The 12,821-nt window shown below is 46.0% G+C and overlaps 1 protein-coding gene across 2 annotated transcripts in view; it reads right to left on the reverse strand.

Annotated features, from left to right (window-relative positions):
* Positions 1-630: 630 nt before the first annotated feature.
* The window catches only part of USP37 (ubiquitin specific peptidase 37), a 63,033-nt gene continuing 50,842 nt past the window's right edge, over positions 631-12,821 (reverse strand). For both annotated transcript variants that reach the window (XM_032764435.2, XM_032764434.2), the window contains 4 exons: positions 7,672-7,787; positions 5,876-5,945; positions 5,448-5,586; positions 631-4,675 (listed from right to left, as the gene is read on the reverse strand). In XM_032764435.2, the coding sequence (XP_032620326.1) occupies positions 4,588-4,675; positions 5,448-5,586; positions 5,876-5,945; positions 7,672-7,787 (413 nt within the window). In that variant the 3' untranslated portion in view covers positions 631-4,587. The remainder of the gene's footprint in view (positions 4,676-5,447; positions 5,587-5,875; positions 5,946-7,671; positions 7,788-12,821) is intronic.

The raw sequence follows: 12,821 nt of genomic DNA on the forward strand, positions 1-12,821 counted from the left end.
TAATCTCTCCTGATATGGAAGCCATTCCATACCCCTAATCATTTGTGTTGCCCTTTTCTGTACCTTTTCCAATAGATCTTTTTTGAGACGAGGTGACCACACCTGCACGCAGTATTCAGGATGTGGGCCTAGCATGGATTTCTATAGAGCCATTATTATATTTTCTGTCTTATTATCGATCCCTTTAATGATTCCCAACATTCTGTTTGCATTTTTGACTGCTGCTGCACATTGAGTGGATGTTTTCAGAGCACTAGCCACAATGACTCCCAAGATCTTTATTGAGTGGTAACAGCTAATTTAGACCCCATCATTTCATATGTACAGTTGGGATTATGTTTTCCAATGTGCGTTACTTTGCATTTATCAACACTGAATTTCATCTGCCATTTTGTCGCCCAGTTTTGCGAGATCCTTTTGTAGCTCTTCGCAGTCTGCCTGGGACTTAACTATCCTGAGTAGTTTTATATCAATGGAACAGGGCCGTGCTCTTCTACAGTACACACTAGTTTCTTCTTCGCTAAGGGTACAGTACAGGCCCCGACATAAGCAGACTGGAGTCCAGTGCTCAGGGATCCACATCTGAGTCTACAGAAAACTCCATCTTTGTGGAAATAACATTCAAACTCATTAGAGGGTTAATAAAGAGGTTTTAATTTCACAAAAATCTATCTACACATCATTTAAAAAGGAAAAAACAAGAGCAAAACTGTAAAGAATACAGAGGAACAGATCTGCTAAAACACAGAGAAAGTGCTGCTCCACATCAATTGTGTAAAGAATCAAAAGTCACTCAATGTAGAATCTAACCTAGTCATGTGGCATCCATCCTGGCTTCTGTCAAACAAACACACACACACACCTGGAACCCCTTCCCCACCAGTTTTTCAAGAATTATGTAGTCAGGAGGCACATAAGACCTCCGGTGGGACAGGGAATACTGGCAGCAGAGTGCAAAGGATACAGAATGCCTTTTTATTCTCTCTTTGGCAGTTGATTACAATCTTTGATTAGATCAGTTAAAAAGTGACCCAGTTAGTTCTTTCCAGCCACACACAACTTCCCCCCTCCAACCCCAAGCAAAGAATTCTTCACGGGCACCTAAAACCTTCTGTGAGTTTCAATAAAATGTTAACACTGGATAATCAACTGCTTCCCCCATTGGTTGCAGAGCAAACCGCATGTGCTAATCCTTCCAGTACACCAGATACAGCACACACAAAAAGAAGTCAGTATACTCCAGATCAGGCCATTTACACCATGATGAAAACACAGCTGAGGAGGCAATCAGCCAAGGTCAGACACATCAAAATGCTCTCCTCATATTATAGACTGAAGCTTTAGTTAGGAAGCTAGTACCTGTGTATTTTTTTTTTTTTTGATTCTTTTGCACATCCCAGTACAACAGTTCTCTATGTGGACTCAGACACACACAGCACAATATCTGGGACAAAAATTCCAGTTCATATACATAAACATTTATACATTCATCATAAAAAAGTAGCCAGATACAGTGAAGGAGGAAATCAAGAACAAGTCAGAGCAGAAATCTGATGATGGGGTGGGGGTGGAAGGAAGAACAACATTGGTGTTTTGTTTTTTATATGCTGAAGCACGCTCAGACCAAACTAAACTGGCTCTCAGGTTCTTTTGAAACCGACAACTCCATACATTTCAGGAAATGTCAGAGTGTTTTATAACATGCACTCCATAGAACCCTCTCTAATTAATAAGATACATAATTCATACCAACAGCACTCCACCATCGCCCAGAAAGCCCTACTCTCTTAAGCAGGCCTCAACACTATTAACAGCCATTTTAATAAAGGCATTAAGGGTTTGTAGGATATTGAAATGATTTCCTCTCCAAGATATCTGATGCTAAAATCCCTACATGTGCTGGCTTTTATTTGGTTTGTGTCTGTCCTACACATAATCCGATACCGTTGTAAAGGTTGCACAGAGCTCCACTCTACTGAATTTCAAAGTTATTGCAAAAATGCAAGTAGTATTGAATGTGACAGTGAATTAGGTAGAACACAGAACGCTGGGAACACATACTCCCCCCAATTCTGAGTGAACTAGCTATGCTGTGGAAAACTCCCAAAGTACTGATTTATACATACACCCCTTGACAAGTTACAGATTTCCTTCCTCATTGTCACCCTGGAGCGGAGAGAAAGAATCCATCTTTAAACGGGGGATGTGGGGGTGCACAGTGTTGGACTGACAACCAGTTCTGTTCAGGAAAAGGTTCATAGGGCCAGGCAAGCTGCCATATGCCAAAAAAGTGACCACCACATAGGTTCACTAGTTGTTTCTAGCTATGCTGAGTGAGAACCTGGTTTTCACTAGAGGGACCATGAAATCTGGCTGCAAGTGTCAGCTCTCTCAACTCTGGATCTACATCAAAAATGGTTTTATACATAAATTAGGGTAACAACTAACACTGGGCAATCTTGGATTTTATTAGAAATGAACTGATTTGGAGTGCTGTGCCTCAACACGATAATCTGCTCCCCACCAAGCGATCAGCAGTGCTAACTCGCTGACATTAGAAGTACATTTGTTATTTAAAGCGCCATGTGTGCTGCTTTCAGCAGGTAGGGAACATGGGGATGCTGGTTAAGACGAGGAAGGTAGCTTTGCCTTGAGGATGGAAGAGATCTTTGCCACATTTTCACAGGTATGTGCCCTTTTCAGTAAAAGAAAATTCCTACATTAACTCCCCCCACACACACTTATTCCACTAACATATTCACTGTTGACAATACAAAATCATAACGATTTATAATAAATTAACATGTCACATACTACTGATGCTGCACGTTATGAGGTAAAAGCTTTGTCCTGTTTGTGACCGAAGTTTAATGCTTAGGCCATATACTATGAGACCTACACAACCAATAAGATATTATCCAAGCTGTAACAAAACTCATTTAGATTCGCCTGGTACACAGACCAGAAGATCAGCCTTAACTATATAAGATCTGTGAAGAAATGATTTTGCCTTCTGTCCTCTACAGCAATAGTCTGTCTACTTAGCTCTGGGTGGTTTATTCCTGAGAAACTCTTAATGGTAGTTTAAAAACAAATATCTTTACACTCTCTGTAACAGATTATTCAAATCGCAAAATCCAAATTAGGGGCAGAAGAGTAACTGCTCCAATGACTAGCAACAATTTCTTTGCAATAAAAGTAAATACCAATTAAGGAAATATTTACCCATATTAAATAAAAGACCATTTGAAGGTTCAAATAAAAATTAAATCACTGGATGTTTTTGCCAAAGTCAGCTATAAAATGAGCGTCATGTTACCAGGTACAATTAGGATAATAAAATATAACAGTTCTGCCCTGTAATATCTTATGTGAACACTCCATACAGGTTTTCAAAAGCTTCTCAACTGATTTAGTTTATTCCAGCTGAGCAGCCCATATTCCTAAAAAAACAACAGACAGCTAGAATAAAAACATCTGTGTCTCTGTGTGATTCCTGGGATCTGTAGGGACAATGTGAAATTATGGATCACTCTAACAGCAATCCAAGTGCTAAAAGAATTTTTCAAACTTTCCACTTGAGGATGACAGAGACAAACATTTATGCCTGCAGACCCTGAAGGGTTAACGCCAAAATGCGTTTTTTCCAATGTGTGATGCAAAAAGAAGAGTTGTAGTTCACTTCCTTTTACTGCTCAGCACTGGCTCTGCTTCCCTTGAAGAGAATCTGCCAACGGGCCAAAGCTCACCTTCCATCCCACTAGCTGCTGCTGTCAGAGTCAAAACAAGGCAGCCCAACGTGATGTAAAGTCAGTGAGAAATAGATATACTGACAGAAAGACGTAAACTGCAGTATGCAATGACACTATGAAGAAAATGCAGTCAGAAAAAATCAACCTTTTAAATGAAAAAACAATCTCATTTCTAAACAGACACCAATGAACTGTATTAGATGACAGAGTGTGAGTAGGTATACAATATATTCCACAGCACCAATGGTTTGTTTCCTGGAACTGCACGTAAATGGCAGAGCATTTACAACCTTATGAATGTCAAAATGCGCCAACTTGAGTGATGCCGGCACACCTGTTAGCAGGACAGACGGGTAATAGCGTACTTGGTGATCTAGGTTTCCAGTGACTATTACTGACACGATAAATGCCAGGTTGCAGGCTGTATTGCTTTAATTGCTTGTGGGGAAAAAAAACAGTATGCCACGTGATATGTAAATCTTCCCCATTCACATATCATAGTTAATGGACTTTCAAGTCAAGTCTCTTTTTGCACTATTGTTTCATCAGTTTATGAGCAGCTGTGATCTTGTGGCTTGATGTAAAGCTTTAAGGCTCCATGCTGACAGAAATATTTCTGGAACAATAAAAATCTCACCACAGGAGGAGTGCTTTGGGATGTCAAAGGTTTACCAGTGTGGTTCAGGCCAAGGTTTACGTGTGTGGTTCTGCAAGTTAAGCATCCCATACGCCTTACTTTTTGTCTCTCGTTTTGGCCCTGAGCTCTTTGCTACTCCTGTGTGTCTTGCACAAGTTCAGATTTCTCCATACTCAGGAGAAACAAGGGATTTGCTCTTCACAAAGGCTGACGAACAGACCGCCCCACTTCCATGCTAAGCGGCTGTGTGTTCTTTTCTGTTTCTAGTAACTCATCGAAGATGTCCCTAGAAAACATGAGTAGGGAGATTATGAAATCAATGAGCACTGAGCCACTGCACAAGATGAAGACAGCCCTGCGGGAAGGGAGAATGACACAAAGGAAGTGAGTGGTTTACTTTAAGCCTTGGAAATTTCAGAATTATAGAGCCTACTAGTTAAGCCTAAAGAATTACACCTTGTCACTAAAGCTCTCTAAGCAGGGCTCCTGAAATTCTGAAGCCATTCAGAACCAGTTGGAAGCTGAAGTAAGATTTTTCAACAAATTATAACAAATCTAAGAGCATGTTAAGCCTTGCAGGGAAGAGGGCAGCAAAAATAGAATAAATTAATGCTAGTAAAAGGGTTAGGGGGGGAATATGGGAATTTACAAAAATATGACTATGTCAGAGGAAAACATACACTAAGGACTAATATTTAGCTGAGATACTGAACATCCTCTTTCACCATGCCTTTCACACTTAGCTATCATCTCATTACGACAATTAGAACCACAGAATCATAGGGTTAGAAGGCACTGAAAGGGTCATCTAGTCTAAGGCCCTGGCAAGATGCAGGATTTGTTGTGTCTAAATCATTAGGTATTAGTGAGGGATAATTCTGCGCTACTGAACTTTCAGAGGATGCTCTAGTGCTAGTCAAAATCATATGGACCAGTAACAATCAAAATTCAGACACACTAACAAATATTAGATTTGGCAACTCCACTGAAGAGGATGGTAGGGAGAGGAGCTCAGAACTTCCTGACTGGGAATGCCCAAACTGCTGAGATTCTCTTACTTGTGCATGTAAAAGAAGATATAGCCACTTCGGTCTCTATCACACTGCACAGAGGCCTCTAGCGTTCTAGACACTTCTAGGTCATTGTAGGTGAACCAGGACTGTTTCTTGATATCATAGACATCACTAATATAATGGCCTAAAAAAATAAAAAGAGAAGCCACATTTATTTTCATGCTATAGTTCAAAACAAATCAGTAAGTTGTTTCTAGATACCCTGTTGCAGTTAGCTGACATTTAAATACTGAAATGCCATCATGTTGTACAAATCACTTATAGACTAAATGGATATTTTTGACTGATTCATGTTAACTATGAAAACAGATCTTAAAGCTTTTCTGCATCTTCAAAGAATATTACAAACATTTTCAATTACACTTGTTTAATCTCCACATGAACAGAGACACCAAAGGTATCATATTCCCTACCTGAAGAGGATGTGGTTCCAATATGGCTGACAATGCTGACGAGACGATAGGAATGGGGGACGTCTCCTACCTGGAAAATACAATCCAATCATTTGCTTTTAAATATGCTCTTAATTCCACTAAGCTCAGAACAACAGGCCTTACAGCATGTTAGAATATGGCTTTGGGTACTCGGTACACAAAGTTCAACTGTTCGCGAAATGTGATCAAGGAACATAGGAACTGCCACACTGGATCAGGCCAGGAGGAAAAAGCGTCCCTTTAACATTGGGAAATGTCATATGATTTTGTTTGGTTTTGTTTCCCCATTCACCAGTCTGCCAGCAGAACAGCAACAAAGTTGTCATTGTTTTGTTCCAAAGCAGGAAGATGACACAAGCTCTCCATTTTGCTTTGTCATTTGTCCAGACAAGCTATCTGCTGAGTGACCAATTTCCATTGATAGCAAAGTCCACAGAGAGAAGTTAAAAGAAAAATCAAAGAGAACTATATTGATATCTGCGGTATTAAAACCAACCATTTGATAAATGAGGTAAATCAGTACAGAAAGACTGGATTGGTGGCCTAGAGATTCTCTCTTCCCCTGCCCTTGGAGTGTTAAGGAGAAAATGTCCCTCTCCTCTTCTTTGGGAAGAAGCTTTGCTCATCAACTCAGCAGTGACAATTAAGAACAGGTAATGCTTTAAAGAGATTTCCTGGTCCTGCTTGCTCTGATAGGCTGATTGATTGGAGTTCAACAGGGGTGTGAAAATACAGCTCTCTGATGAAGGCACAGCAATTGGAAGGGAAGTAAAACTTCCCTAAAGGAATTCCCTATAAAAACCATTAACCCCTTCCAATCTAGATGGCCATACAACTCTTCTTACAAGCAAGATAGATGAGTGACCCTCAGAAGTTAATACGCAGCTCCTTGTAGAGGCTCTGATTCCGGGGGCTGGAGCTACAGGCGCCAACTTTCCAATGTGCCAGGGGGTGCTCACTGCTCAGCCCCTGGCTCTGCCACAGGCCCTGCCCCCATCTCCTCTGAGCCTGCCGTGCCCTCGCTCCTCCACCCTCACTCCCCAGAGCCTCCTGCCCGCCATGGAACAGCTGATCAGGAGGTAAGGGAGGGAGTAGGAGGCGCTGACTGGCGGGGCTGATGGTGGGTGGGAGATGCTGGGCGCAGGTGCTGCAAGCTGCTGAAGTGTTACTGTGGCTCTATGGCAATGTAGATCAGTAAATTCTGGCTCCTTCTCAGGCTTAGGCTGGCCATCCCAGACCAGGAGCTAGAAACCCACAGCAGTTACTAGCACGATCACAAACCACAACACGATCTGAAATGCTGTTTCTTCCTTTTTGATAATTAATCAGTCCGTATTTTTACTTGTTTCACACAGCAGAATGCTTCCAGTAACCATGATTTGAGGACTTCAGTAGCTCAGACATAGGTTAGGGGTTTGTTCCAGGAGTGGGTGCGTGAGATTCTGTGTCCTGTGTTGTGCAGGAGGTCAGACTGGATGATCATAATGGTCCCTTCTGACCTTAAAGTCTATGAGTCAAGTTACTCTGTTTCCCCACCCCACACCCATAAGATTCCTCGTAGCAACCACAGGGCCTCTGCAGCTCTTCTCGCTGTAGGACCCACGCTTACCGAGGGACATTACTGAACTATCCATTGTTTCCCAATACTACGGGGAAGCTGCTACTTAACAAGGTCCTCTCAGACTGAACAGATGCACTTGCTCCGTAATATCTGGTGCTGAACACGGGAAGAGACCTTAGTTCCCCATTCAGTGCTTGAAACAATGGATCATCACCTCAGCATTCCTTTTCAGCTCTTCAGCTTCCGTTTCTGTGTACTCCATCTCGAGAACATCCTCAGTCCCAGAGTCCTCATCAGAGCCAACACTGTCCAGAAGAGAGCTGTTAAATTCTAAATGGCACAAAGACACAACGATGCCAGGTCAGAATTTTTGGCATATACAGGAAAGCAGATCACAGTTACAGAACGTTGGGTTATGTTTATCTTCATAATGAATCTTCATAAACAAACACAAAGGAAATACTAAAGCTAAAGGCTCTCCCTGCTGAGGGAAGCAAGGGATATTGGAAAACTTACAAAAAAAACTACCTCACATCCCCTCTCTACCCATCCAAAAAAAGAACAGTGATTTATGCTGTGAATCTGAATCAAGGAAAAGACGGTTACTCACCTTCGTAACTGTTGTTCTTCGAGATGCGTTGCTCATATTCATTCCAATTAGGTGTGCGTGCGCCGCATGCACGTTCGTCGGAAGACTTTTACCCTAGCAACAGTCAGTGGGTCGGCTGGGTCACCCCATGGAGTGGCGCCGTTATGGCGCTGGATATATACCCCTGCTGACCCAACGGCCCTTCAGTTCCTTCTTGCCAGCTACTCCAACAGAGAGGAAGGAGGGCGGGTTTGGAATGGATATGAGCAACACATCTCGAAGAACAACAGTTACAAAGGTGAGTAACCGTCTTTTCTTCTTCGAGTGCTTGCTCATATCGATTCCAATAAGGTGAATCCCAAGCCTTACCTAGGCGGTGGGGTCGGAGTGAGATGTTACAGAATGTAAAACTGCTGAGCCAAAGGCTGCTTCATCTCTGGACTGTTGAACCAATGCGTAATATGCAGCAAAGGCGTGAACTGACGACCAAGTAGCTGCCTGACATATTTCTTGGATGGGAACATGGGCCAGGAAGGTGGCAGATGAAGCTTGAGCCCGAGTAGAATGGGCAGTGGGGTGGTTAGCCGGAACATGAGCCAAATCATAGCAGGCACGGATGCAAGACATCACCCAAGAGGAAATTTGCTAGGAGGAAACCGGCAGGCCCTTCATCCGGTCTGCCACCACTACAAAGAGCTGAGGTGACTTTCAAAAGGGTTTTGTTCTTTCGATATAAAAGGCGAGACCCTTGTGGACGTCTAGGAAGTGCAGCTGTTGTTCCCGATGCGACGAGTGTGGCTTCGGGAAGAAGACCGGAAGGAAGATGTCTTGATTGACATGAAAGGCAGACACCACCCTTAGGAGGATGGCGGGGTGTGGTTGCAGCTGTACCTTGTCCTTATGAAACACCATATACAGGGGATTCGCTGTCAGTGCCCGAAGCTCGGATACTCGCCTTGCCGAAGCAACAGCGACGAGGAAGGCTGTCTTCCAGGAGAGGTACAGCAGAGAGCAGGTGGCTAGTGGTTCAAAAGGAGGACCCATAAGCTTGGCTAGAACTAGATTGAGGTCCCAGGTAGGGGTAGGGCGTCTAACCTGCGGGTACAAACATTCCAAGCCCTTGATGAACCTCAAAACCTTGGGGTGAGAGAAGACTGATCGCCTGTCCTCCCTTGGGTGGAAGGCGGAGGCTGCCAGATGCACTTTTATGGAAGAGACCGCTAGGCCGTGTTCTTTCAGGGACCAGAGGTAGTCCAGGACAGTAGGAACTGGTACCTGCATGGGGACAGTGTTACGTTGAGCACACCAGCAGGAGAAACGCTTCCACTTGGCCAGATGTGTCAACCTAGTGGAAGGCTTCCTACTGCCCAAGAATACCTGTTGGACTGAGACAGAGCAACATAACTCGGACTGGCTTAACCAAGCAGCAACCATGCTGTGAGGTGAAGAGACTGTAGGTCTGGATGGTGAAGTCTGCCGTAGTCCTGACTTATGAAATCCGGCCAGAGTGGTAGGGGAATTGGGTCTGCCACTGAGAGGTCAAACAACATGGTGTACCAGTGCTGCCTCGGCCACGCTGGAGCAATCATGATCAGGTGGGCGCTTTCCCTGTGGAGCTTGAGAAGGACTCTGTGGGCCAGCGGGAACAGTGGAAAGGCGTAGAGTAGACGGTTCGTCCACGGTATCAGGAATGCATCTGAGATGGAGCCCAGGGAGCGCCCCTGGAAGGAGCAGAACACATGGCATTTCCTGTTCTCGTGAGAGGCAAAGAGGTCTATGTGGGGAAAACCCACTTCTGGAAAACAGAATGGATGATGTCCGGACGAATCGACCACTCGCGAGACAGGAAGGATCTGCTGAGGTGATCCACCAGAGTGTTCTGAACTCCTGGGAGAAAGGACACTACCAGATCGATCGAGTGGGCTATGCAAAAGTCCCAGAGCTGAATGGCTTCCTGACAAAGGAGAGAGGAATGTGCTCCGCCCTGCTTGTTTATGTAAAACATGGCCGTTGTGTTGTCTGTGAACACTGATACACAACGGCCTTGGAGATGCTCTCAAAACAACTGGCACGCTAGATGAACTGCCCTCAGCTCCCGCACATTGATGTGTAAGGTTAGTTCTTGAGCTGACCAGAGGCCTTGAGTGCGGAGGCCCTCGAGGTGGGCACCCCAATCCAGAGATGACGCGTCTGTGGTTAGGGCCATCGAAGGTTGCGGTGGGTGGAATGACATCCCTGCACAAACTAGCGTGGGAGTCAGCCACCAGGTTAGAGAGCCTAAAACATTTGGGGGAACAGTATCAAGTATTGAGTCCAGGCTGTCCCGGCCCGGCTGGTATACTGAGGCAAGCCAGGTTTGAAATGGATGGAGGTGTAGCCTGGTGTGTTTGGTCACGAAGGTGCAGGTGGCCATGTGACCGGGTAGGCTGAGACAAGTGCGAGCCGATGTTGTCGGGAAGGTTTGGATGCCTTGAATAACTGTAGCCATCGCCTGAAAACGAGGCTGCAGCAGGCAGGCTCTGGCCAGAGTGGAGTCCAGAATCGCCCCGATGAAGTCTATTCTCTGCGTGGGTATCAGAGTAGACTTCTCTATGTTGATCATCAGGCCTAGGCTCCTGAAGAGGTCTTTGACGATGTAGAGGTGATGTCTCACTTGTGACTCGGAGGTCCCTCGAATGAGCCAATCATTGACATATGGGTAAACGTGCACCTGATGATGCTGGAGGGAGACGGCAACTACGGCCATGCATTTTGTGAATACTTGCAGAGCCGTAGAAAGGCCAAATGGAAAGACCGTGAACTGAAAATGTTGCTGGTTGACCACAAAACGGAGGTACCGTCTGAGTGGTGGGTAAATTGCAATGTGGAAATACGCGTCCTTCATCTCGAGGGCGGCATACCAGTCTCCGGGATCCAAAGATGGGACAATGGTCCCCAGAGATACCATGTGGAACTTCAACTTTATCATGAATTTGTTGAGTCCTCGCAGGTCTAGGATCAGTCGTAGACCTCCCTTTGCCTTGGGGATCAGGAAGTATCAGGAATAAAACCCCTTGCCCCTCAGGTCTTTTGGTACCTCCTCTATGGCTCCAATGGTTAGGAGCGACTGGACCTCTTGTAAGAGGAATTGCTCGTGAGACGGGTTCCTGAAGAGGGACAAGGAGGGTGGGTGGGAAGGTGAGGTTGAAATAAACTGAAAGTGGTATCCCAACTCCACTGTGTGCAGGACCCAACAATCTGAAGTTAGGTGGGACCACGCAGGGAGGAAATGGGAAAGATGGTTGTAAAAGGGAGGAGAAGGATCCGGGAAAACAACTGGTGGGCCGTCCCTGGGCGTCCCATCAAAAGTTCTATTTGGGCCCCGCTGGTGGTTTGGGGGGGGGGGGGGGGGCTGATTTTAGCCCCTTTGGGGGTCAGACTGCCTCCGTCGATTCCCTCGACCACATCTTCTGCTGAAGTCCTGTCGTGGCCTAGACAGGGGGTAAGTACGGTGAGGCTGGGGCCAGAAGGTCCTGCGTTGGGTCACTGGGGTGTGCATCCCCAGCGAGCGCATTATTACGTGATTGTCCTGCAGACTTTGTAATCTGGGATCAGTCTTGTCTGAGAAGAGCCCCTGGCCTTCAAAGGGCAAGTCCTGAATAGTTTGTTGTAATTCAGGAGGAAGGCCTGATACCTGGAGCCAGGAGATACACCTCATCATCACTCCTGATGCCAGAGTCCTGGCCGCAGAGTCCACTGCGTCTAGAGAAGCTTGGAGGGAGGTTCTCGCCACCTTCTTACCCTCCTCAAGTAGGGCTGCAAATTCCTGGTGGGACTCCTGGGGAAAAAGCTCCATAAACTTCCCCAAGGACGTCCACGTGTTATAGTTATACCTACTGAGGAGGGCTCGCTGGTTTGTCACCCGAAGTTGAAGGCCCCCAGCCGAATATATTTTGCGGCCTAGGAGGTCCACGCACCTAGCCTCCTTGGACTTGGGAGCAGGAGCTTACTGGCCATGACGCTCCCTCAGATTTACCGATTAAACTACTAGGGAGCAAGGAGGTGGGTGTATGTAGAGATACTGGTACCCCTTGGAGAGTAACAAGTATTTTCTCTCTACTCCCCTGGCTGTGGGGGGGATCGAGGCTGGGGATTGCCAAATGGTGTCTGCGTTTGCTTGAACAGTGCGGATAAATTGCAGGGTCACTCTAGTAGATGGGTCTGCAGATAGGATGTCCACTACAGGGTCCTCTATTTCAGGGACCTCCTCCACCTGCAGATTCATATTCTGCATCACCCGTCTCAAGAGGTCTTGATGTACCCTTCGGTCAACTGGGGGAGGGCCGGAGTAGGATGTTCCTGCCACAGCCTCATCTGGTGAGGAGGAAGAGGAGAGGCCAGGGACAAGAAGGTCCTGTGGGGGCTCCTGTTCTTGAGGAGCGGAGTCAGACTCAGGTGGGACCTGGGTGTCTACAGGTGGTACTGAAGCCTCATCCGTATCCACGGGGAGGGGGGGGCGGTTTACGGTTGCCTCTGGTGCCCGGTGTTCTGACGGGGCAGATCATGGTGCAACTGAGGGAACACCTTGGGCTTGGTGGTATGCCCACAGTGTCCAGAAAGACCACTGATGGGGTCCTTGCTCAGAGCTCTGGCTCTCAGGAAACATATGACTGGGTACATCCGAGTCACAATCCTGTAGATAGGAAATGCTACCAGCCTGTGATGACACCGAGGTGTCTCTCGACAGCCAAGGTGTTGCTGATAGATCCTGAGAGGGAGCCACGTCTCAGGTTGGT

The sequence above is a fragment of the Chelonoidis abingdonii genome, chromosome 10, assembly GCF_003597395.2.
Source record: "Chelonoidis abingdonii isolate Lonesome George chromosome 10, CheloAbing_2.0, whole genome shotgun sequence".
NCBI classification, from domain to species: domain Eukaryota; kingdom Metazoa; phylum Chordata; order Testudines; family Testudinidae; genus Chelonoidis; species Chelonoidis abingdonii.